Source organism: Macaca mulatta, chromosome 4 (genome assembly GCF_049350105.2).
Source record: "Macaca mulatta isolate MMU2019108-1 chromosome 4, T2T-MMU8v2.0, whole genome shotgun sequence".
In the NCBI taxonomy this organism is placed as follows: Eukaryota; Metazoa; Chordata; class Mammalia; order Primates; family Cercopithecidae; genus Macaca; species Macaca mulatta.
In genome coordinates, this window is record NC_133409.1 from 67853982 (window position 1) to 67881686 (window position 27705).

Below are 27705 nucleotides of genomic sequence, written 5' to 3' on the forward strand. Positions count from 1 at the left end.
CTCTTCAGAACTTTGTGTGCGTGCGTGTGTGTGTGTGTGTGTGAGCGTGTGAGCGCGCGCGTGTTTTCAGTATATTATAAAGAAACATACTGTCAGTGTCTCAACCATTATCTCTTTGAATTTCGCCTTTCCCTTATTCTTTCACATCTTTCTTTCTACAAGTCCTCTATTAGATGCAGTATGTATTTTCATTCTGTTTCTCATTTTCTCTTCCATATATTCCATTGCTTTATAAGCTCTGCTGCTTTCTGGTTGCTATTCTCTTACTCATCTTCCAGTTCACCTTTCTCTGTGGTCTCAAGTACCTTCTGCTGTTTAACCTATTCATTGATTGTTACATTTTATGATGATATATTTTCTAGAAGTCTTAATTGATTCTTTTTCAGATCTTGCCTTTTCACTTTATATCTTATTCTTATGATTTCCTTTTATCTCCACAGTCATTTTAAATATTTTTATTTTATAGCTTCTTTCAGGTTCTGTTCTTTTACATTCTTAGATATTAATCATCTAATTAGTGTTCCTGATCTTTACTCATGGTGGATTATTTCTTTGTGCTTTTGAATTTTATTTAACATGAGCTCATTTTCAATATAATGTTATTTGTTTTTCATGTTTTACCTCTAGAAATCCTTTGCTTCCTGGGTTACAGAAATAAGTCCATAGCAGTTTTGCTTTTGTTTCTGCCAGAAATCCTATGGTATTACCAGCCTCAGACCAATTTTTTTGTTAATTTCTATTTTAAGTTTCTTTTTTACACCTGTAGTGTAAATTTGGATTCCACACCTGTGTATGGTGCAGGCTCATGTCTTTAATTTTGTGAGAGAGATGTTTCCTTCCCACTCGTGGCTCTGGTGAATTTCAGTTCTTGTGGCTCCTATGTGGCAATGGATAGAGGTTTAGCTGCTTTTTCCTAGTAAGGAAGGACCTTCCAGAATCTAGGCTTTATTTATGCAACTATTTCATTTAAATAAAATGTCTTCCTGGTGTGGTCCTATAGTGTGTCTTCTTTCCACATAGCATTAAAACCCCAGCTCCAGTATGTCTAGTTCTAATAACTGTATCTCTCTCCTTCGAAACACTTCTCCCCCACATGTCACCACAGTATTTTAACTTAAACACTTATTATAGTGGCTTTTAATTCTGTCTTTGTTTCTGGCACCAGGGAATTCTTTTCTTGCAAGCTCTGCTGTTATAAAACAAAAGCAATCATTTTTTCATTATTTTTGGTTTTTCATAACAGAAGAGGTTCTGAACTAGCTCAGTACACTATCATTCTGGAACTGAAACCAAGTTTTTTTCTCCCAAAAGTAAGACTTAAATTTTCCTAAATGTGCTTTTAGTATCTATTGAGATAATAGTATAAGTAGTCTCCATTAACTATTAATATAATGGAAGTACATTAATAAGTTTACTTTAAACTGAGATACCTGTAATAAATCCAGCTCTATAGTTTGTATACTGTTTCCTAATCTTTTATTCAAAATTTTTGTGCCAGTTTTTTTCAAGTAAATGCTCGATATATAGGTATTTTGTTTACTTTATTTGCATGTTAAATTTCTACATCAGAAGATGATAGCCTTTTTTTTCTGAAAATTTTTTTTTTGTATGTTAGCCTGTGTTAGTTTGTTCTTGCATTGCTATAAAGAAATACCCAAGACTGGGTAATTTAGAAAGAATAAGGGTTTAATTGGCTCCTGGTTCTGCAGGCTATACAGGAAGCATGTTGCTAAGCATCTGCTCGCCTTTTGGTGAGACTTCAGGAAGCTTACAATCATGGCTGAAGGCACAGGGGAAGCCATTGTGTCACATGGCAAGAGCAGAAGCAGGGGAGGAGAAAGTTTTAAACAGCCAGATCTCATGACAACTCAAATCATGAGAACAGTGCCAAGGCGGGTGGCACTAAACCATTCATAAGAAATCCACCCTCATGGTCCATTCACTTCCCGGTCAAGGTCCCATCTCCAACATTGGGGATCATAATTCAACATGAGATTTAGAGAAGATGGCATCCAAACTATATTATTCTGCCCCTGCCTTTCCAAATCTATGTTCTTCTCACATTTCAAAATATAATCATTCCTTCCTAATAGTCCTCCAAAAGTTTCAGCTCATTTCAGCCTAGCTCAAAAGTCCAAAGTATCATCTGAGATAAACCAAGTCACTTTTACCTATGAGCCTGTAAAATTAAAACAAGTTATTCACTTTCAAGATACAATGGGGGTACAGGCATGGGGTAAACATTCCCATTCCAAAAGGGAGAAATTGGCCAAAAGAAAGAGGGTACAGGCTTCATACAGGTTTAAAACCCAGTAGGGCAGTCATTAAATCTTAAAGCTCCAAAATAATCTCCTTTGACTCCATGTCCCACCTCCAGGCCTTTGAGCAGCCCTGCCTGTGTCTGCAGGGTTCAGCCACCACAGGTGTTCTCATGGGTTGGAGTTGAGTGTCTGCAGCTTTTTCTAGCACAAGGTGTAAGCTGCTGGTGGACCTAACATTCTAGGGTCTGGAGGATGGGGGTCCCTTTCCCCAGCCCCACTGGGCAGTTCCCCCGTGGAGACTGTGGGGCCTCAAACTCCACATTTTCCCTTCATACAGCCCTAGTAGAGGTTTTTTTGTAAGGGCTCTGCCCCTGCAGCAGGCTTCTGCCTGGCCCCCCAAACTTTCTCATACATCCTCTGAAATCTAGGTAAAGGCTGCCAAGCCTCCTTCACTGTTGGACTGTGCACACCTGTAGGCTTAACACCATAGATGCTGCCAGGGTTTATGGTGGCTTACATTCTCCAAAGCAGCAGCATCACAAGTTGTTCTTGGGGCCCTTTGAGCCACAGCTGGAGCTGGAGCGGCCTGGATTCAGGGAGCAGTGTCCTGAGCTATGCAGGGCTGGGCCTGGCCGCCTGAACCATTATTTCCTCCTGGTCTCTGAGCCTGTGATGGGAGGGGCTGCTGTGAAGATCTCTGAAATGCCTTCGAGGCCTTTTTCCCATTGTCTTGGCTGTTAGCACTTGGCTTCTTTTTAGTCAGGCCAATCTATAGCAAGTGGTTACTCCACAGCCTGCTTGAATTCCTCTCCCGAAAAAGCCTTTTCTTTCTCTGCCACATGGCCAGACTGCATGTTTTCCAAACTTTTATAGGTCTACTTCCCCTTTAAATATAACTTCCAACATTAAGTCATTTCTTTGCTCCAACGTCTGAGTATAGGTTGTTAGAAACATCCAAGCCACATCGAAATTTCTTCTGTCAGATGCCCTAAATCATCACTCTTAAGTTGAAACTTCCACAGATCCCTAGGGCATGAACACAATACAGCCAAGCTCTTTGCTAAGACATAACAAGGATGACTTTGCTCTGGTTCCTAATAAGTTCCTCATTTCCATCTTAGTTTTTATCACCCTGGCCTTCCCTGTCCGTATCACTATCAAGATTTTGATTATAACCATTTAACCAGTCTCTTAAGAATTGTCAGATTTTCCCTCATCTTCCTGTCTTCTTCTGAGTCCTGCAAACTCTTATAACCTCTGCCTGTTACCCAGTTCCCAAGTTGCTTCCACATTTTTCAAGTATCTTTATAGTAGTGCCCTATTCCCAGTACCAGTTTTCTGTGTTAGACCATTCTTGCATTGCTGTAAAGACATACCCGAGATTAGGTAATTCAGAAAGAAAAGAGATTTAATCGGCTCATGGTTCTGCAGGCTGTACAAGAAGCATGGTGCTGGGCATCTGCTCCACTTCTGGTGGGACCTCAGGAAGCTTACAGCTATGGCAGAAGGCAAAGGGGGAACCTGGATATCACATAGAGCTGGTGCAAGAGACAGGAGGTGCCACATGCTTTTGAACAGCCATATCTCACAAGAACTTACTATCGCGAGGACAGCGCTAAGGGGATGGTGCTAAACCAGTTATGAGAAATCCACCTTCATGATTCATTCACCATCAGGCCCCACCTCCAACATCGGGGAATCACAGTTCAGCATGAGATTTAGGGGGGATAATACCCAAACTATATTATAACCTTTTAAAGTAAATTGAAAAGTGAAATTTGTCTGGACTTTGGAACAATTTAAACTACACAAAAATTACCTTTTTTTGGAAAGTTTTAGAAAACTGTCCCATCTGGTTTGGTGTACTGGGAAAGGGGAGACTAGTCAAGAGCAGTTAGCTTCAATCTTTGACAGACTTTGCCATGTTTTTATAGTCATTGTTTTGGTGTTTTGTTTTGTTTTTAATATCAAGGCAGCTTGTTTTCCAGAAAATAATATATCTAATCTAAATCTATAACTTAAGTACAATAGCCATGTTTCTCCCTTGTCCCCTCCCTCCCATTTCTCCCCATTTTCGCTAGTGTTAGAATTGCAAGAGCTTTGTTATTTTATCTGACTTGGTTGAATACCAGCTTTGGTCACATATGATTAATATTCTACAGTTTTTTTTTAATTAAAATTATACTTTTCTTCCCTAAGTACCACTACAGGAAGGGACCTTGGAGATTTAGTCCATCCCTCATTATTGACTAAGTATCTAGGCTAACAGTATTTATAGGGGGAAAAATGTATTTTAATATTGATTAAACAAAAATTGTAAAATAAGCAACTGGGCCGAGGAGTATAGCAGTGGAGAGGTATGGTATATAAAATAAAGCTAAATCTTTATTTTCTCATAAATGGCACTAAACCATTTATGAGAAATTCGCCCCCATGATTCATTCACCACCAAGCCCCACCTCCAACAATAGGTAGGAATCAAAGGTGTAGAGACATGAGGCAGGAAAGTTTCCCTGATGAGCTTTGTAGCACTTGCTGGCTTTTTAAACTGTTGACATGTTTTCTTTCTTAAACATGTTTTAAAGTTTCATTACAGGATAATGCCACATTAAAATATTTTCTGAACAGAAAATTCACTAAGAGATTTGAAAATCCATCTTTAAACATACTCTTCAGTTTTTTGAGGATAGAATGTTGACCACTGTGAAAAAACTAATAATTATTATATAATGTTTTATCTATAATATAACTAATGATATATTTAAATTATATGGTAGGATTATCTCATTCACACTCAGGTTTTAATTAACGCCGGTATCAAAGATGCCTCTCACATTTTTCTCTGCAGGTCAGATCTGTCCTTTGAGCACTAGACCCGTATTTCACAACTCCCTGTATGATATCTGTATTTGGATGTTTTAAAGGTACCCTAGATTCCACAGATTCAGAAACAAGCCTGTAATCTTCTCTTTGTTTGTACTCTTTGATTTTTCCCCTTGTTTCCTAATTCAGAGATGAGACCACTGTCCAGTTGAGCAAATCAGAAATCAACCTTGACACCTCCTTCACTTTTACCCCAATTTCTAATCCATCACCAAATTTGTATATGTTTTTACTTCCTAAATATCCTTTAAGGTTTTCCACTTCTCTCTACCTAGTCTCCATTGCTATCCACAGTACAAGCTATTACCATTTCCTGGCTGAACTACAGCAGTAGTTTTCTAACTGGTCTTCTCATATATTCTTTAACCCTTTTTCCATACGATAGCCATTTTTTATACACACATGATTTCTTCATCATGTCACCTTTCCTACCTCTGAGCTTTAAATCCTTCAGTGGCTTCCCATTGTTCTTAAGATAAAATCCCCAATGTTAAAGGCACTTCATGATGTGGGACCTACCTATTTTTCTTGATCTTTGCTCTCTACAGTTTTTTCTAATGTACCATGTTCCCATGCTCTGCTTTGGAATGATGTGAAAGAGATAAAAACAGTGGCTGTGATAGCCACAAGAGAGATGGCAGGCAGCAGACCCAGTGCAGAAGAAGGTAGACAGAAGATAAAATAATGGGCAAGTTAAAATAGTTATCTAATTATAAGCTTGTATTTGTGTGCCTTTAACCTAGCAATTTCTGTGATCTGCAGGGCAAGGACGTTGACTCTAATACTTGTACTATCTCCAGCGTGATATCTCCTGCATACTAGGCACTCATTAAATGTATGGTTGGTAGATAAATAGATGATAGTCCCAGTTTTAAATACTCTTATCTAGTTGTCTCATAAATGCCCAGAATTTTCATGAAACCTGTATATCCAGTCGCATTCTTTGTTTTTGTTTGTTTTTTTAATCTGGAGACATGGTCTCGTGTTAAACAGTTAGCTTTTGTATACTCTTATGGTCCTAGAAACATCCACCATGATAAACTGCACTGAATATGAAGCATAACTTGTAGTCTGAGTGAGCCATTAACCAGTGCCTAGTACTCTTCACTGTTGTAGTTACTGAGAAATCAAAAATTGTTTAAGAAAAGAAAGAATATGGCACATTTTATAAACCTTTCCAATATGTTTACTTATGTTTTGTAGTACTGTATGTACTCTGCTATTTAGAATCCTTAAGGAATTAACCCTCCTAGATCATTTTAGCTGGTGGAAGTTTAGATGCCAAAACTTTATACCTATTGCTGCAGACATTTTATAAAGTATGATTTCTTTATTCTTTTTCTCAGGAGAGGGGTTATTTTGCATCTTAACCTAGGAAATGTGTGTCTGTTTATTATAAGAAATAATTTTACAGAGTAAGTTCATAAGGTATTTCTTGGTTTTTATTTTGAAATGTAGTAAATACCAGTTGTTTCAGTAATGTGTTTGGGCTGTCCTTACAAATGACTTATTGCTCCACAAAGGCTACATTTTCAAATAGTTATATTGCTTTCACTCTTAAAGTTTACTTTTGCTGGATATAGTATGTGGGTTGATAGACAGTTTGGTTTTTTCCTCTTTCAGCACTTATATTATGTCATTTCACTATCTTCTGATACCTCCATTGTTTCTGATGAGAGGTCATCATTCACTTGAATTGTTGTCATTCTGTTTCTTTAGCGTTTTCAAGATTTTCTTTTTGGTTTTTAGCAGTTTGACTGTCTTGTGCCTGTGTGTAGTCTTTGTTTTTTTCTATTTGGGATTTGCTGATATTTTAAATCTGTAAATTTATATATTTTACTAACAAAATTTTTAGCCCTAATTTCTTCACATTTTTTTTCTACTTCATTCTTTTTCCCCTTTCCTTCTGAATCTCCAATTACAGGTATATTAAAGCTTGTGATACCTTACCACGGATCCCTAAGGTTCTATTTCTCTCCTCTCCACTACCCATAGTCACTTTTCTATTCATCCTTCAGATTGGATCATTTCTATTGCTTTGTCTTCGAGTTCATTGACTCTGCCATTTCCCATCCATGGTTAATTCTACCCAGTGAAGTTTTTCAGATATTTTATTTTTTAGTTCTTAGTTTTTTATTTGCTTTATATATGTATAATTTCCATTTCTTTGCTGAGAGTTCCAAGCATATTTGCACTTATATCCTTTAGCATAGTTAAAATAGCTGCTTTAAAATACTTATGTGCTAATTCTAGCAGCTGGCTCATCTTGGGCTTGGTCTCCATTGGTTGCCTTTTCTCTTGAGTATGGGTCATTTTTTTTCTGATTATGTGTAACAGTTTTGGGTTTTGTTTAGGACATTATGAATGCCATGTAGAGACTCTGGATTCTGTATTCCTCCAGTGAGTACTGGTGTTTGGTTTGTTACCTGTTTCAAGCTAGATAACTTGACTACACTTAAAGTATAAGCTCTGAAATCTCAGTTCAGTTATTTTAACCTTATCCTTGCTGCTTGAATGGAATTTTTCATACGTATGTATAGTTTGGAGATCAAAGATATATACAGAGTTTATGCACAGAATTTAGGGCTTCCTCTCTGTGGTTCTCTCCTTCCTGTGATCTACTCACTAAGCTTTCAGCTGTTGCGATTGTGCCATCGTCTGTCCTTTTTGGTTCATCAAGCAAGTAAGACTGCAGGTTTTTTATCTGAGTTTTAGCTACCCAAACTAATTGGGACCTGCTCTCTGAGTAAAAGCCATTAAAAATAGAAAGTTACCCTTGCTGTTTCCTTCTTCCAAGTGCTGACCCCTTCTTCTTCCCTCCCCCAATTTGTTTCTGCCTTCAGGTAGTTTTTTATGCATTTCTGCTGTTTATAGTTGTTATTCATGAGAGATTTGGTCTGGTAGGCGTTATTCAGCCATTACAGGAAGTAGAACCCATAAAATAAAATTGTACAATTGAAGAATGTTATCAATTGTGTAAGTCATAGTCTTTATTAGAAAAGCAGGCAAGTATGGTGAGAGATTTCAGTATATGTTTTAATAATGAAATATGTTGAAATTTGTTTTCAGGGTTCATCCTCCTTTAAATAATAAAAATGTGTCTCAGACTATTTGCCTCCCCTCAAATTGTGTATAAAAAATTTTTTTTTCAAATCTAGATCATTTGAAATATGTTTTGGAAGCCATGTAGAAAGAAACTATAAAGAAACCTTATAATAAAATATTCATTTTATTCAATAAATGTGTTGCATCTTCTGTGAACCAGGAATGATCTAGATCCTGGCGATAGATCAATGAACTTCAGAGTCCTTGATCCCGTTGGGCTAATGTTTTGCGGATGGAGAGATAATAAAATATATCACAGGTATTGATACAGGCTATGAAGAAAAAGCAGTATGAGGGTGCAATGGTGGGAGATAGGAAGAGTTATGGCATTATTTTAGATAGAGGGGTTGGTCAAGGAAACTGTCTCTGAAGAAGTGACATTTGATCAGCATTCTTAATGACATAAGAGAAGGGAGCCATGCAAGTGGGTCTAAGGGAAAACTGTTCCAGTAGTAAAGGAGTGGCAAATCCAATAGCCCTAAGGAAAGAACAAGAGTGGCTTCTTTGAGAAATCACCAGACTGCCATTTTAATTGAGGGAACAAGGAGAGGGTAGAAGATGAAGTTAGAGGGGTGGTAGATAGCCAGATAGATAGCCTTGTTATTTTGAGCAGGGAAAATGATGACTCTGATTTACTTTTCACAAAGATCACTCTGCTCAGTAAAGAAAATACTAGGGGCAGGGGAAGAGGTAGTATGTTGGCAAAAAGAATGAAGGTGCAAGGAGACCTATTGAGGCCTTTGCAGTAGTAGTCTAGATGAATTATCATAGTGGCTTGGACAAGAGCAGTAACAACTGGGAAAAATTGGTTAGATTCAGAACACTTTTTGTATATAAGCAAGGAAGTCTTGATGGTAGATTAGATGTGGGATGAGAGAAAGACCAACTGGATGAATGATGGTACCATTTACTGACATGGAAAAGACTGGGAAAGGATTTATTTGGATGGGGGAGGAATTAAGAGTTCGATTTTGGACATAACCAAGCTTGAACTAAGTTGATGCACAAAAGATGTCAGTTAGCCAGTTAGATATGTTAGTCTCAAGGAAGAAATTGGAGTTGGAGATAATAATATGCCAAGCATCAATATATAGATATTGTTTAAAGCAATATATTTGAATGAAATTGTCTTGAAGAGGAATGTAGATATAGTTGAAAGGAAGCCATAGATCTGAACTCTACCAGCCATCAACATTCAGATGTCCAGAAAAGGGAAAGGATCCAGCAAAGTAAACTTAGAAGAATCTGCCAGTAAGTAGAAGGAAAGCCAGAAGAGTATAAACCTCAGAAGCCACATGAAGAAATTGTTTAAAGAATGAGGTAGTAGTGGCTGAATGGGTCCTGAGCTACAGAGAGATCTAGTAAGTTGAGGACTGAGAACTCACCATTGGGTTTCATAAACTGAAAGTGTATGGTGGCTTTGGTAAGTGTAGTTTCAGTGGAGAAAAACTATGAAAGCCTGACTGGGGTAGGTTTAAAAGAGATTAGGAGGGAGGGAGGAAGTGAAGACACTTAACATATAAACAATCCTTTCCAGGAGTTTTAGCCCAAAATTGGGGGAAGGGGGAGAAATGAGCTGATAGGAGTCAAGGAAGGCTTCCTTAAAATGAGCAGTTCTATAGCATGATTATCACCACTTAAATTATTTTAAAATGTCACTTACTAATTTCTAGTACTTTCTCTCCTGCAACCCATTTATAGAAAAACTACTTTTGAATGCGAAAATTGTGTGTGTATGTTTACATAGAAATAACGTTTGGAAAATCTATAATGCAGATAATTTGATGTGGCAGTGATTTTATACATGAGATGAAACTAAGCTAAAGCCACACAGACAGAATAATTAAGTACAATTTAATCAAGTGAGGATAAAAAACTAAAAGGCTTATTACTATGCATGATATCTAAGTGAGCATTTATTTTATTGAGCACTGAGGAGTTCTATAACTAAATCTACTCAAAACTATTTTAAATATCTATTATGCTGAAGACTGTTTATGAAGTGCTAGATACACAATAATAAAAGAGACCGAATTCCTACATTAATGCAATATATAGACCTGTATTTTTAGGCTTATGTTAATGAGGTTAAAAGAGAAATACCACAAATAAGAAATTAGTTTTAAAGAGATTGTCTTCTTATGAAATTTGTCCTAATGAAAGGTGTCTTCAAATAGCATGATTTTAAATGTCTTAATATTTTAAGTTAATGTATTTACCTTCTATTTATATCCCCAAAAGATTTTTCAACATTAAACATGGTTTACATTAGAAACAACAGGAATAAAAATAAGGTAGGTAGTTTTCAACTTCGACCACACGTTAGAATCACCTTGGGATCTTATAAAACTCCATATACCCAGGCTGCTCACTGCTCAGCCAATTAAGTCAAACCCCTTGAGAAATATTAGTATTTTTAAAATACTGATTTAATAGAAGCAGAGGGAATAAAATGCTACTAAGCTCCTGAGAATGAATTGATTGTGCATTTAAGGATTAAGTATATTTGAAAAATAAAGCAAAATATTGAATGCATTGGGTTTTGAATCATTAAGTTTTAGACAAAACAGAGTCATTTGTCATAACATATTTTTTTAGTATCCAAACTTTAAGAATTTAGATTACTTACCTCGAGGTAATCATTAAGAAAAAAATCAGTGATGCTATTCCTTCTCCCTTTTTAAAAGACTCTGGGAAGACAACCTTGACAGTAATTTCTTATTTGAATGCTTTTTGGCTTAGCCATTTATAGAGCATATAAATATATAGGAGTTAGACAATATAAAAGTTTACCATCAGAGTTTATACTAAAAAGATAGTATAACTATATGGAAAGCACTTTAGGTCTAAATATTTTTATAGTTTATAATGTTAAGTGCTAAAGCACATATTCTTTTGTACTGAAATTTTAAATCCACAATATTCCTTCTATAATCAGTTCTCATTAAAATTTTTTTTTCTTTCTTTCACAGAAAATGCTTGGACAGAAGAGATGAGTACTATTTCCACTAAGGCCTAGAATTGCCTACTGTACAAATAGTCTTGATCAGGCAATATACGAATGGCCCAAGGAAGCCACCAAATTGATTTTCAGGTTTTACATGACCTGCGACAAAAATTCCCTGAAGTACCTGAAGTTGTTGTATCCAGGTGCATGTTACAGGTCAGTGTTCAATGATTTCTGAATTTGTTAATACAAACCTGTTTTTTTTTAAACATTGGAAGAAAAGGTCTTTTAGGTTATCTTCTTGTTGGTATTAGTGTACTATGATGAAAAGAGATAAGCTTTGGTGTCTGATAGTCATGTGGCCTTTAGCAAGATAGAGCTTTCTGTACCATCTGTAGTATAGATAATATTTAACTTGTAGAGTAGATGTGAGAGTTAAATGAGATCTGAATGTAAAGCATTGATAATCTCTGTACTTACTAGATATGAGCTGTCTTAACTTTTCTCCCACCTGTTCTGCCAGAAGAGCTAATTTCAGATCTTAGTATGAAAGTGAGAAAACTGATTAAGGAGTCAGGAAACTTGGGTTATAATCCTAAATGGGCACCCCAAGCATATCTGATAAAGAATATGCCCTCTGTGCTTTAGGTTTTTTTAATCCGTAAAATAAAAGAGTTTGACTAGACAATGCCTAAGGTCCCAATTCCAAAGTGGGGAAAAAGTCTGTTTTTATATTTTTAAATTTAATTTGTAAGTTTTCCAATTAATATCACTAACCCTCTAATTTGTACATTGTTCTTAGTATACCCAATTTTAGAAATTCACAATTCCAAATATTGAATGATAGTTGTGCCTTTCTGTTTTATTAAACTGAAAATCTTTGTATCAGAAATGTATTTGGGGCCATGTGCTGTGACTCACTCCTATAATCCCAGCACTTTGGGAGGTTGAGGTGGGTGGATTGCTTAAGGCCGGGAGTTCAAGAGCAGCCTGGCCAACATGGCAAAACCCTGTCTCTACTAAAAATACCAAAATTAACTGGGCGTGGTGGCCCACACCTGTGGTCCCACTACTCAGGAGACTGAAGCACAAGAATTGCTTGAACCCAGGAGGCAGAGGTTGCAGTGAGCTGGGATCGTGCCACTGCACTCCAGCCTGGGAAACAGAAAGAGACCCTATCTCAAAAAAAAAAAAAAAAAAAAAGTATCTGGGGCTCAGTCAAGCATATTTACTCTTGAAGTGATTTTTAAAGTTTGAAATTATATGAAATTTTTATTGAATCTATACTTTATATTAAATGACTACATTTTTTTCACACCCTTATCACCGTTATCACCTTTTAATTGGTCTACCTGCTTTACCTAACCCAGTTTTGGTCTCTCCAATCTATCCTCTTCTGCCAGAGTGCAGAGCTGTTCACACACTTAAAACCTGTTGATTGTTCCCTGTGCCCTTCTGAATGACGCTCATATAGCTTGACTAGGGCATACAAGGTCTGTGATCTGGAATCCTGGCTGTTTCTACACCCTAATCTTTGTCCAGTCCTTCCTCTTCATACCGTATGCTCTAGTCATCCTGAGCTGCATGGAATTCTCCCACCAGCAATGCCTTTTCTTATGGTATAATGGTTAAGAGCATATCTTTTGGCAATAAACCAGACTGAGGTCAAGTTTTGACAGTTACTAGCAGTAACATAATTAACTTCTCTGACCCTCATTTTCTGACTTTCATTTCCTCAACTGCACAGTGGGAATAAAAAAACTTAACAGAGAGTTAAATTTGACAATGTAGGTAAAACAACCAATAGGGTAACTGACTCATAATGAGTATTCAATAAATGTTAGCAGCCAGTTCTAAAAGGAATAACAACAGCAGAAAGCCCATAATATATATTTGGTAAATGAATCAATAGTTTACACTTGTTAATATAGAATGTGGAAAAAAAATGAGAGAATAAAAACATGTAATAAGGATGGAGTCAGAAGTTAAAAGAAAGTGTGGGAAAGGAGCAGAGATAGTGGGGAAAAATAGTCTCCCCCCTAGAACCCAAGTAACTTCTCCCTAACTTTTCAAATAAAAGAGAATTTTGTGGTAAAAGCTATGCTATTCAGTAGGTTATTTAAAAACTAACAGGAAGATAACTATAAGTTCTTCGATAAATTTCTGTAGACTTCGTTTTGAAAGAACTGTCCAGAACATTTCCCTACATATAGTACAGGTATAGAGATTTTGAAATACCCTAACTGGGAGTAAAACATAGAGCCTTTTGTAGAATTACTTTAAAATATTAAAAAAAAAAAAAAAAAAGAGCTCTAATGCACTCTTACAATATAAATCTCCAGTACGTGTTAAGAAAAACAAATGCGGAGCAGAGTATATAGATAGAACAAGGCAAATAAATATCTACACACCCATGTATTTGTCCCTGTTTGCATAAAGAAATACTGGAAGAATTAAAAATGAAATTAATAAAAGATAGTTATCTATAGTAGACCAGAGGGAACAGGCCAGATGGGACAGAGTTAGGACTCAGACTTCTCAACAGTTATCTTTTTTTATTGTTTTAACCTGTGTCAATGAATTACCTATTTAAAAGTAAAATAATTAAGCATGTTTTCAGCTTTAACCCAAAAATAAGAAATGAATGGTTTTCCATTTCCTTTGGGCATCTAGTAATATCACCTTCACAATGTTAATCTGGCTTTACAGAAGCAAACTCCTCTACTTAGCATGCTTCCCAACACCTCATGTTAACTAAAATGAAATATTTTGCTTGCCTGAAACAGACCACACTTTTTAAAAGTGAGTTGATAATAATTTAGGGTATCCAGGTAATGTACTTTTTAGCTGATATAACAAGAAATCTGACAAGAAAGGCATAGGAAGAGCTCCTTCTTCTGTGGTTACAACTAGGGTGCAAGTTTCCCCAAATTTAGAGCAATATTTTTAAACTGAAAAGGCAAATTAAGCTACCTCTAAATGACAGCGTCTCTTTTGGGGCTGCTCTTCCTTTCTCAGTTGGGTGGGTTTCTGTTCTTCTGACAGACCCTTCCTACAGTATACTGGTTCAGAACTTTTTAAAAATAGTGAGGGATCATGCCATGCTACCAGTTCTGTGTACATGTTCTTTATAGACATCTTGCTTGTCAGGAAGAGAACAAAAGTATCTATTCTCTGTTGTTCTCTTCTTAAGTTTATCTGTTGCACAGTTCCCTCTTTTTGAAACTACTCATATCTTTTCCTTCTACTGTGAATTCTCTAAGATAGCTTATAACCAGCAGGTGTAATTTGTATCTTTAAAGTTGATTTTTATATTTGATAATTAAATCTTAAACCTTAGAAGAATATGAAAATATTGCATAGTTTTCACTTTGATTTTTTAACTGAATTTTTTACTGTTTTTAAATTCTCTTAACAGGACGATTGAATCTGTAAGTTTAAAATTGGTATTTCTTTTCAAAGTATTGCATTAATAAGTATTGTTCATTCAGTATATGCAACACTTAATATTTAAGTGCCATGTACTTAGTGGAACCTTCTCAAATGACCTTCACCCATCGTCCTTACCCACATTTCTATGATAACACCTACCATGCTGCATTTCATTTGTGTTCACGTTAATCTCCTCCACTAGACTGTGAGATTCTTGGCGATCAGCGATCATATTCCTTTCTCCTTGCTCAGTAAATGTTGGTTAAAGGAGTGAATGAATGCTGTAGGGTATATATACTTTGATACTATCTGTAATTTCTGTGTCTGTGCAGGAGTTTGGGGAAAAATGAAAGAGAAACTGGAATTAATGATTCAGACCTTTTTATAGCTTTGAAGAGAATGCAGATTTGTGGCTGTATACCAAAAAGCAGTGATTTTCCACCTTTTAAAAACTCATATTCCACCCCTTTTGATACACTCCAAGAGAGTCCTCTACCCTTTCTCACTAAAAGTAACCAGGGCTTCTTTGAGAAATGGCTGATTCCAAGTCTGGAGTAGATGCATATGATGAGCTGGAACATCTTGTCATATCAGAAAGCAGAGAAGCTTTGAAAAACTACTGGATTCATGTCATATATCCAGGAGCCAACTTGAAGCTGTTCACAGTAACCTGAAGAGGGGATATAATGACCAAAAGTGATTGAAACACATCAAAATATTAAAGATACACGAGTTTATAATGATACTAAAAATAAATCATAGTCACCTTTGGAGGTTCCTAGGGACCAAATTTACTATTCTGGCAACTGGTGAAAAGAATTTTTTTATCCTGCCTCTTCTGTGCAGAACATAACCAAACAGTTGAAGAGAGCAAGTGTTCAAGGAAGAATTGCTGCTAAGAATGAAGACTAAATCCTTTTTATGTTTTTTTGGAGACTGGGTCTCACTCTCACCCAGGCTGGAATGCAGCAGTAGGATGATCGTGGCTCACTGCAGCCTCAACCTCCTGGGTTCAAGTGATCCTGCTACTTCAGCCTTCTGAGTAGCTGGGGCTGCAGGTGTACTACCATACCTGGCTAATTAAAAACAAAATTTTTTTTAGAAACAGGGTCTTACTGTGTTGCCCAGACTAGTGTCAAACTCCTGGGCCCAGCGATTATCCCGCCTTGGCCTCCCAAAATGCTGGGATTACAGGTGTGAGCCTCTGTGCCTGGCCAAAATCTTACAATTGGAACATTGCAGTATTACTGTTTAGCACCCCTAATGAAATAGTGTTTCTAAGCAATGATCATCAATAGCTGCTAAAAATCATTAGTTGGATCCAGCTGACAACATCTGAATCTACCAGTCAGTTTTAAAATCACAAAAAGACAGACAAACATTCCTGTGTCTCCTTGTGTGATTTGACAGTGGACGTCTATGATGGTCACCAAAAATTCAAACATGGACTTGATCACATCCATAGATATAACTACTAGTTTACAATGAAATGCAGGGGAAATTGATTGACCACGGGGTGCAGTCCAGAATAGGGGAAATTCTGCTTCACAAATACCAAGTTTTCTCACAAACAAATGACTGGAAAATATTTTAAAAGAGGAGATGGGCTGGTTATTAAAAGAAACCTAAAAGGCTTATCAGCCAAATGAAATATGTGGGCCTTATTTATATCCCGATTTAAGCTAACTGTACAAAGACATTTTTATGCTTTAATTTAATGCTATTTGAATATTAGGTGATACTAAGGATTATTGATTATTTTAAGGTATGATCATGGCATTGTGGTTATGTTTTTAAGTCCCTGTCTCTTACAGTACATATTGAAGTATTTACAGATGAAAACGAGATGATGTCTGAGACTTGATCTAGTTGTGGTAGGGGGAGTAGCTGAGGCATATATATCAAATAAAAAATGATGGGTGATAAGTATGTGGGAGTTTATCATATTTCCTCTCTACTTTTATGTATGTTTAAAATTTTCTAAAATAAAAATTTTAATAAAAAGTACATTTCATTTTCTCCTCTTGTAACCTTATAAAACCCCTGTAAGTTCTTTTATGTTTTGCTGATAAGAAAGTAGTGTCTGTAGAGTGTAAATAATTTGAGTGCACATAAATTATGGCATAGCTGAGCTAGAATATTGCTTTTTAATATGAACATATTGAATAATTACAGAGATTACAAAGGATTAAAGGGAAAGATTTTTGAGTGCTCAAGAGAATTAAAGAGGAAGACTAAATATGAATATCAAACTTTTACAAAGGAGGTGTGGAATTGAATTTGGTAGGGAATGTAAATTTTAATTTGAGAATGATGACAGAGAGGAGGTGAGAAGAAGATAAAGTCTCCGAGCTTTGGCTAAGAAGGAAGACGAATTTACTTCGAATGGCAATAAATTTAACTTAAAGCAAAAAGCACCAATCAGGTTTGGCAAAAGATAAGATCTAATTTTAATAAGGAATCATTGATAAAGATTGTGATCAGTTTTTCAACTTTATTTGAAAAATTAGTATGTATCAATTCAGAGTTATTAGTAGGATAAAAGGATTTCTGTAGCATGAGAGATTTAAGTTGTTGGTTTTAGGAAGGGGGAAGTCAAACCTTGCTCACTATCCTTTTAAATTACCGGTTGAAACAATGTGGACTGTCATTTCCTTAACAAGGCATCAGGATGCCTTTTTAGTCTACTTCTTTCTTAATAATATTTTATCTCATATCAAACTGCCTGTGGACATTTTAACTTGGTTATTCATATTTCTTAAGTCTAAAACTCTCCTTTCTGTCAGGTTCTTAATCTTCCAGGCTTATTTGAATTCTTTCTCTCTTGTGGCCAAATTGTGTTGACAATTTATATTCTTTTAAAATTTATTTCCATTATCAAACTCTCATTACTTTATGTGTTCTAACTGGTCATCTTGCCAAAGGTTTTTCATCTTTTTATTCATCTTAAGTATCAGTAGACTTCTCTTCCCTGAATACCCTTTGTGTTTTTACTTCTCTGTTCATCCACTTTCAGTAGCTCGCCTCATTGCTTATAATACAGTCAAACTCTACTGTGACTCATTTTTCAAAACTCCTTCGTTATTTAAATCCAATCTGCTTTTGCAACAATTTGTTCAACAACATTTTCATTACAAATCTTTAGCTCCAGCCAGATCTGTTCCAGCCACCTTGTTTGGAACATGCATTTACTTAACTCTCACATTTATGTTCTTTACTCGTGCCATTCGCTTCACTAAGAATTATTGTTGTTGTTGTTGTTGTTGTTGTTGTTGTTGTTGTTGTTGTTGAAGTTCTGCATATTCTATGAAAAACATCAGGCCATACCTTCCTCATTAACCCATTCTTTTCTTCAGTAGCCTACAATATTAATTCTATGTTGAACTTCATCACCACTTAATATTTGACATGTACTCATGTTACCTTTTCAGATATCTGTGGTTTGTCTTCCTTTCTAGGGGAAAAGTTTGATTTTATATGTCTTTGATTCTTCCACAGGCTCACAGTGCTATGCATATAGGAGGTGTTTGGCAAACATTTTCGTGGATGATTTATGACTACTGGTTAGTCAGTGTCTTTTGAGAATTCTTTAAAAACAATCTGAGGGTTCCCCCCCACCCCGAGTAGATTTTTATGATGTTGTCTAAAGGCAGAGATAGGAACTAGTTCTTCTGGAGGCTACCTTGAGCCTCCAGAGAGAGAGGGTGGGGAGAGAGAGAGAGATTACACAAGTTAAGAGGAAGCATGGGAAGAATTGAGATGACTTTGGTGTGAATTTCAGAACTTTAAATGCTACAAATGTAACTTTTTAAACATTTATTAGTTTAAACAAATGTGTATAGCACTTGATACATTGTGCTATATATCAAACATTGATATTTTTTCTATTTAGCTTTTTAAAAAATGTTTAATTATACAGTATTATATACGTAAGTTGAATGATTATATTTTGTTCAACATTAAAATTGCCTTTTAAATTAGATTATAATTTTAATATATCTGTCTGAATCCATTTTATTCCTTTTATCCATTGTAGCTGCTAAAGTGGAACAATGATTTGATTCACTTTGTTGGTCAGAGCTTTTCTATTACATTAGTAGTAAGGATTTTTAATTCAATCATTTGCATAAAAATACTTCTCAAATTTAAATATCCAAATATGTGTTATAATTGTATTAGCCAGTCACTTGTTCATCATGTATTTGTAGAGATGCAAATACAAGCATTAGCTTCTGATTGTTAACATCAATCAATTTATTTTGTTTTCATAGAATAATAATAACCTGGATGCCTGCTGTGCTGTTCTCTCTCAGGAGAGTACAAGATATCTTTATGGTGAAGGAGACTTGAATTTTTCAGATGATTCTGGAATTTCTGGTCTACGCAATCACATGACTTCTCTCAACTTGGACTTGCAATCACAGAACATTTACCACCATGGAAGAGAAGGAAGTAGGATGAATGGAAGTAGGACTCTAATGCACAGCATTAGTGATGGACAACTTCAAGGTGGCCAGTCCAATAGCGAACTATTTCAGCAGGAGCCACAGACAGCACCAGCTCAAGTTCCTCAAGGCTTTAATGTTTTTGGAATGTCCAGTTCTTCTGGTGCTTCAAATTCAGCACCACATCTTGGATTTCACTTAGGCAGCAAAGGAACATCTAGCCTTTCTCCACAAACTCCCAGATTTAATCCCATTATGGTAACTTTAGCCCCAAATATCCAGACTGGTCGTAATACTCCTACATCTTTGCACATACATGGTGTACCTCCACCTGTACTTAACAGTCCACAGGGAAATTCTATCTATATTAGGCCTTACATTACAACTCCTGGTGGTACAACTCGACAGACACAACAGCATTCTGGCTGGGTATCTCAGTTTAATCCCATGAACCCTCAGCAAGTTTATCAACCTTCACAGCCTGGTCCCTGGACTACTTGTCCTGCATCTAATCCTCTGTCACATACCTCATCTCAGCAGCCAAATCAGCAAGGCCACCAGACCTCTCATGTCTACATGCCAATCAGTTCACCTACTACTTCACAACCACCCACCATTCATTCATCTGGTAGCTCACAGTCTTCTGCCCATAGCCAATATAACATTCAGAATATTTCAACAGGACCTCGAAAAAACCAGATTGAAATCAAACTTGAACCCCCACAAAGAAATAATTCTTCAAAACTGCGTTCTTCTGGACCTCGAACCTCCAGCACTTCCTCTTCAGTCAATAGCCAAACCTTAAACAGAAATCAGCCCACTGTTTACATAGCTGCCAGCCCCCCAAATACGGATGAGCTGATGTCCCGTAGTCAACCTAAGGTCTATATTTCAGCTAATGCCACCACAGGAGATGAACAGGTCATGCGGAATCAGCCCACACTCTTCATATCCACAAACTCTGGAGCATCTGCTGCCTCCAGGAACATGTCTGGGCAAGTGAGCATGGGTCCTGCCTTTATTCATCACCATCCTCCCAAAAGTCGAGCAATAGGCAATAACTCTGCAACTTCTCCTCGAGTGGTAGTCACTCAGCCCAATACAAAATACACTTTCAAAATTACAGTTTCTCCCAATAAACCCCCTGCAGTTTCACCAGGGGTAGTGTCCCCTACCTTTGAACTTACAAATCTTCTAAATCATCCTGATCATTATGTAGAAACCGAGAATATTCAGCACCTCACGGACCCTACGTTAGCACATGTGGATAGAATAAGTGAAACACGGAAACTGAGTATGGGATCTGACGATGCTGCCTACACACAAGGTAATATGAGTACTAAAGGTGGGATAGTTTTCCATGCTGGGCTTGTTGGTGTACGTTTGATTTCACAACAGAAATGGGTGTTAGCATTATTATTTCATTGTTTAAATATTGCCCCAAATGACGTTATTGTAACATTTGAGAGTATTATACATATACATTTTAATTTTAATTTTATTTTATTATTATAAAACTGGAAGTTTGAGTAATTGGGTTATCACCTCTTCAGAGTAACCAACTCTGGTTGGTTGGTTTGTTAATGTTTATAACACTTTCTTTATACCTGTGGTGATGCTGACTTTCTCTTTAAATTTTCTGTAAATAAAAATTCCTAGAAACATATTTTAATAAGCAACTAGTTGACTCTCTTGACTAATATGATAAATTTGCCTTCTTTGACCAGATATTTGAAGAATAAGTAATTCGTGGCCAGGCATGGTGGCTCATGCCTGTAATTCCAGTGCTTTGGGAGACCAAGGTGGGAGAATCATTTGAGCCCAGGAGTTTGAGACCAGCTGGGGCAACATAGGGAGACTCTGTCTCTACAAAAAGTTTAGAAATTATGCAGGCATGGTGGCACACAGCTGTAGTCCCAGTTACTGGGTAGACTGAGGTAGGAGGATTGCTTGAGCCCAGGAGTTCAAAGGTTACAGTGAGCCATGACCGTACCACTCTGCCCAGCCTGGGCAACAGAGTGAGACCCTTCTCTGGGGTCGGGGGAAATTCTTCCTTTTTCTAATACAACATTTTTGACTTATTTTATTAAATCTATTGCTGCATAAGTATTAGAATAATTTACATCAAAGAAGTTTGAATCTTGTTCCTGATATTCGTCCCTTTCATCCTCCCTTAAATGTTGGTTAATGTATTTCTTTTTATATGGAATTGTAAGGACATTACTTTCAAATCTATTTCAATTGATTATCCTTTTCTGAAATAGACTGTTTGATATTGGCATAATACTACATTATGTCTATACTAATTCAAATAGGGAAATTTCTGTCTTATGTTTTATCTAACCTCTTAAGTTATATAATTTTCAGTAGGACTGTTAAATAAATTCATTTAGATAAGAAGGTGGAAGTTACTCGTTTTCTTGAATATTTGTGCCAGTTTGTAGATGAACTGAATCTTTTAGAGTAAAGGCGTATCTTAGTCATATATGTATCTGCAGGGAATTGTTTCATGTATCAGTTGTAGGTTGGAAAATACTGTAACATCACCCTTAGGCAGCATGCAGCCCCTACTATCACTAATATCCTCATCCTTTTTTACATTTCTGATCAAGTGATTTTACTGCTGAGTCTCGTAGGGGGTCCTAATTGTTTTGCCTTATTTTATGTTTTAAACAGCTACACTAGTGATTCTTAATCCAAGCTGGGTTGTGGTCCTTTCGAATTCCATTATCATGCATGGAACTTTAAAAAATTAACTGGGTGCAGTGGCACCAACCTGTAGTCCCAGCTTCTCAGAAGCTGAAGTGGGAGGACTACTTGAGCCCAGAAGATTGAGGTTGCAGGACACCACTGCACTCCAGCCTGGGCAACATATCGAGACCCCTATCTCAAAAATAAAGTACCCAGGGCTCTACCCAAACGTAAAGTGAATCCTAGGTATGCGTGTGCATGTATTTGTGTGTGTGCATTTTAGGAGTACATGAGTGATTTCAGTTGCCCTAGAAATTATGTTAAAACTTTTATTTTCCATATATCTGTGATTACAAACATTTTTGTTTAGTTTCCGCAGTTTATAAATGTTATATACTATTATTTTTTCCACTGATAACTTACTTCTCCTCTTCTCCCAAAATCGTCTTCTCTTCCTCTCCTTCCATCAAAACATCAGGTGTCCTATGGTTGGATAGTTGCTGATTCTCAAGTAGCAAATTTTTTATGAAGATAATTTGATAAGGGAAATTTTCAAGTAAAATAGGCATTCATATTTAATATTAAAAAGATATTCATGTTTAACTAGAATGTGAAAATAAAGTGTTTCATAAACTTGCTATCTCCAATTCCCCTCCTCCTATTCTTTTTTTTTTTTTTTTTTTTTTTTTTTTTTTTTTTTTTTTTTTTTGAGACAGGGTCTCACTCTTTCATCCAAACTGGAGTGCAGTGGCATGTTCACGGCTCACTTCAGCCTCAACCTCCTGGGCTCAAGTGATGCTCCCACCTTAGCCTCCCTAGTAGCTGGACTACAGGTACACACCACCACATCCAGCTAACTTTTTGTATTTTTTTGCAGACAAGGTCTTCCTATGTTGCCCAGGCTGGTCTTGAGCTCCTGGGCTCAAATGATCTGCCTGCCTCAGTCTCCCAAAGTGCTAGGATTACAGGCATTATCTCCACACGTGGCCTGTGACTTCTTACTTCCCCTATCATCACTACTGTGGTCTGAGCAATCATCACCTTTCAAATGGGTTATTGCAGTGACCTACCTGTTCTCGTCCTTGCCTCCTTGCAGTCTTCTTTCAACTCAGCATCCAGGGAGATACTGTTAAAAACCATATCACTTCTGTGCACATGATCACTATCTGTTGCACACAGCGTAAAAGCTATGAAGTCTTCCAGGATTAGCAGCTTCTCCCCCCAGCTCTTTTCCTTTTGCTCACAACCTGCTCACTGTGTTCCAGCCCTCCTGGCTTTACTCTCTTCCTTAAACATAGAAGGCAAACCTTAGGGCCCTTTTACTTGCACTAGTATTATTTTTTAGATTAAAACATTGAAGAACAGATAGGTTAAAGAACTTGTCAAAGGACAAGGGCAGAGTCAAAATTCTAACTAGGGGCCAGGCACAATGGCTCACGCCTGTAGTCCCAGCTTTTGGGAGGCCGAGGTGGGTGGATCACAAGGTCAGGAGTTCGAGACCAGCCTGGCCAACATAGTGAAACAACATGGTCTCTACTAAAAGTACAAAAATTGGCTGGATGTGGTGGCATGCACCTGTAGTCCTAGCTACTCAGGAGGCTGAGGCAGGAGAATTGCTTGAACCTCGGAGGTGGAGGTTGCAGTGAGCCGAGATCGCACCACTGCACTCCAGCCTGGTAACACAGTGAGACTCTGTCTTGAAAAAAAAAAAAAAAAGAAAGAAAGAACTCTAAACAATAAAGTAACACCCTGGATAGAAGTAGAGAGCACCTTCGGAGGGTACCTAAAAGTAAAAATTAAAAAACTTTCTGATGAGAGAAGTCTCTGGTTTGAGAGTTTAAGCCTACCAAGAAAGCAGATTTCTCCAGAATCTGCCACTCAAATTGCTTAACAGCCTTCGGACAGCTCTAACAACCTTGATAATCACCTCCTTTAAACATACCTACATACATACAGAATTTTATAACATTTGTATGATTACATAGTCTTGCATTATCTGTGTGTGTGCACAGTTTTGGGGTTGGTAGTGTTCTCCAGCTTTTCTCCTTGTTTCTGTTTACTATGGAACTGGTATTGATCCAGATGGACCTATCACCCAGTGACACAGTCTTTTTTTTCTGAGATGGAGTCTCACTGTCATTCAGGCTGGAGTGCAGTGGTGCAGTCTCAGCTCACTGCAACCTTCACCTCCTGGATTCAAGCAATTCTCCTGCCTCAGCCTCCTGAGTAGCTGGGATTACAGGCGCATGACACCACGCCCGGCTAGTTTTTGTATTTTTAGTAGAGACGCAATTTCACCATGTTGGCCAGCCTGGTCTTGAACTCCTGACCTCAGGCGATCCACCTGCCTCAGCCTCCCAAAGTGCTGGGATTACAGGCATGAGCCACCACGCCTGGCTCAGTGACACAATCTTGATCGAGTGTTTCATTCACCTAATTCAAGACAAAGGAGGCCTTTGCTGGAAAATACATCTTTTCTGCTTTTACCCTACATAGTTCACAAACACTCTGCAGTTACTAAACGGGGTGGCCTGAGTAATCCCGATCTTTAAGCAAGTATCTTTTCTAAACTCTATGTGGTATGGTAAGAAAAAGGAAAGAAATATCTCTGTCTCCTGCAATGAAACTGATTTTTCTAATGCTCCTGGAAATACCGTTTTAGAGTAGAAAAATAAGTTGAGCCAGGCACTAGAATGATAGGAAAATATTTTTTCCAAATTGAGAAGAGAACATATATACGTATATAAATTTGGTAACCAAAATGCATTTTTTTCTTTTTTCTTTTAATCTGCCATTTGAAATCTAAAAATACTGTGATAAAAACTATCAAAAGTGAGAATTTCTGTTTATGAAAGATACATTGTTTGATACAGCCTCTACTATAGAGTGATCAGAAGCAAAAGAAGTAAATTAATGAAACATCAAGACCCCACTCACCTCAGCACTAAGTCTGTCAGCACCATCATCCTTCCTAAAGGAAATAAATTAAACTTGATTCCTTAAAGTACTACAGGAATCAGAGACAAAAGTGAAAAGAACAAATTAAGGTTGGAGAGAAATTTTCAGTTTAAAGGTATGAAGGAAATTTTTATGTTACCCATTAAGAACAAGTATAGAAGTGAAATTTTCTTGCTGATAGTCAGTGGTCACATATAGCTACATTTTTCCCCCTTAAGTTATACCACCCAACTCTAGCTTCCAAAAAATATTGAAAACTATCATTCAGCATATTCTGAGACATTCTAGTGTCTTCATAGTGGTATGCCTGTTATAACACTGGCAACTTTTATAGGTATGGAGGACAAAGTGCATTATGCATTCCAACAAATTTTCGTGGTGGAGAGAAAAGGGCCTACTTTCTTACTTTGTTACAGGAGCCAGGAACTCTTAAAAAACTAAGATTGCTGCCAAATACGATTTCCACAGAACTCCATCTGTGGTATTGACTTAGCTGGTAAACTGTTTTTATTATTTAAAGAAAAAAATTACATATATAAAATCATAAATATTTTTAATGATACTTTAATATGGTTTTTCCTCAGTTATGTTTAAAGTCCTACCATAGTGTTAAGCAGTAGCCTTGACTTTGAACCTAAAATAGAAATACAAGGAAGAAAAATTATGAGTTGAAAATTAGCTTCTTGGACTTTGTGTTTCTCATTCCTCACCATTTTTCACCAGTACATCTACAGAAATCACAACACGTTTCTTTTTAATGAGATTTAATAAAAAATGTTTATTGTGGCACAAATTCAGTAAGATACTCTTTTCAAAAGGAAATATAATTTTACTTAGTTCAGATTCTAAAACTTGTACTCTGTTTAACTTTATGTATCTTTTGATTGGAAATGCCTTTTTGTTGTTCTTTGTTGACATTGAAATCACATTATTAAATAAAAGCCTAGTGCAGTAGCATGTACCTGTAGTTGCAGCTACTCGGGAGTCTGAGGCAGAAAGACTGCTTGAGTGCAGGAGTTCAAGACCAGCCAGGGCAATGTAGCAAGACTTTGTCTCTAAAATAATAATAATAAACTCAGTAATTAAGATTAGTTGACATTGGACCACTTACAGAATATTTTTTTAAATTAGCCCTGCTACTTGTAGGTCTCAGTCTTAAGACTAAATACCTTTTTAATTTGGGGTAAACGTCAAGAGTTGGAAGAGACTTTAAAGGACGTGAAGAATTCTACTCCATAGGTTATCCAGTCCACGTACCCATCCAGCCTATCAAGTGTAAATCCATTCTGTACTTTAAATTCCTATGAGACACAAACTGCCTCCTAAGGTAGCATATTCTGGTTTTGGAGAGCTCTACCTGCTGATTTCTTACATTAAATCAATACCTTTAAAAAGTATTATGAAAATACCAGTCAGTAAAAGAAATTATAAAAAACAAATGCAATAAAAATGTGTCTCCTTTCAACCTTTGACCTGTCACTTCCTCCAGCTTTTCCATTATTTAACTATGAGGGATATTCTCCATTAGCAGCTACTTATCCCCTTCCTATTATATTCCCCTTCCCATTACATTCATTCCCATTATATTCACATACACATACCTGTGTGTATATATGTGTATACACACACTTCTTAAAGCAGGAACACACTATACACATGGGTCTGTGAACACGTGTGTTTATATAATATATACATATTCTACAGTATGTCTGACAGACATTCACTAAATGTGAGAACAGTACACTGTTATGTAAATCCTTTAAATTTTTTAAATGTTTAGACATTATTTTAACATCTTTATTGAGATGTAGTTAATATACAGTGCAATTGACTTAGAGTAAACGTCAGTTTTTAGTTTATTCACTGATATGTGCAACCATCACCCAGCCAGTAGAACACTTTCATCCCCTCTAAAGGAAACCCCATATCCTGTAAGCTATCACCTCCCTATCCCCCCACCCTCAGCACTAGGGAACCACTAATGTACTTTCTGTCTCTATAAATTTACATATTCTGGACACCTGATATAAAATGGAATCTGATCTTTCATGACTCATCTGTGGTGTAGCAAGATGTTCTTTCCTTGTTATGGCCAAATACGCCATTATATAAATATACTGCATTTCATTTATTCATTCATCAGTTGATGGACATTTTGGTTTTTTCCACCTTTTCAGCAGTGGAATTGTTGCCATACGGTTTTCCAAAGTGACTGCACCATTTTACATCCTCACCAGCTGTGTATGAGGGTTTTGATTTCTCCACATCTTCACCAACACTTTTATCTGACTTTGTGTTACTTGCCATCCTAGTGGCTGCAAAGTATCTCGTTGTGATTTTGATTTGCATTTCCCTATTGGCTAATGATGTCAAGCATCATTTCGTGTGCTTACTGGCCATTTGCATATTTTCTTTTTTGCCTACTTTTAGGTTATTCATCTTTATTGTTAAGTTGTGTGAGTTCTCTATATATTCTAGAAATAAGTCCCTTACATGATTTGCAGTTTTCTCTCATTCGTGTTGTCTTTTCACTTTCTTGATGGTGTCTTTTAAGCACAAATTTTTTATTTGGCTGAAGTCCAAACTCTATGTATTTTTCTTGCTCTTGTTTTTGGTGTCCTAGGAATCAGTTTCTAACTCTGAGGTGAGGTCTTGAAGATACTCCTATTTTTTCTCCTGAGAGTTATATAATTTTGGTTCTTATATTCTAACCTTTGATCTTTCATCCATTCTGATGCAATTTCCATATCATGGCGTGAGGTAAGGATCCAACTTCATTCTTTTGCATGTGGCTATCCAAGTATTCCAGCACCATTTGTTGAAAAGACTTTTTCCCCTCATTGAGTGATTTTGGCACCCCTGTAAAACACCAGTTGACCATAAATGTGTGGGTTCATTTCTGGACTCTCAGTTCTTTTCCATTGTTCTATATGTTCTTTATGCCAATACCATATGGCCTTAATTACTATAATTATTTTATTAT

The 27705-nt window shown here is 36.8% G+C and overlaps 1 protein-coding gene across 13 annotated transcripts in view; it reads left to right on the top strand.

The window, feature by feature from the left end:
* The window catches only part of TAB2 (TGF-beta activated kinase 1 (MAP3K7) binding protein 2), a 91247-nt gene that overhangs the window by 39262 nt on the left and 24280 nt on the right, over positions 1-27705 (top strand). For 8 of the 13 annotated variants that reach the window (XM_077998405.1, XM_077998406.1, XM_077998407.1 and 5 more), the window contains 2 exon segments: positions 11222-11412; positions 18900-20400. In XM_077998405.1, the coding sequence (XP_077854531.1) occupies positions 11311-11412; positions 18900-20400 (1603 nt within the window). In that variant the 5' untranslated portion in view covers positions 11222-11310. 13 annotated transcript variants of the gene reach the window in all.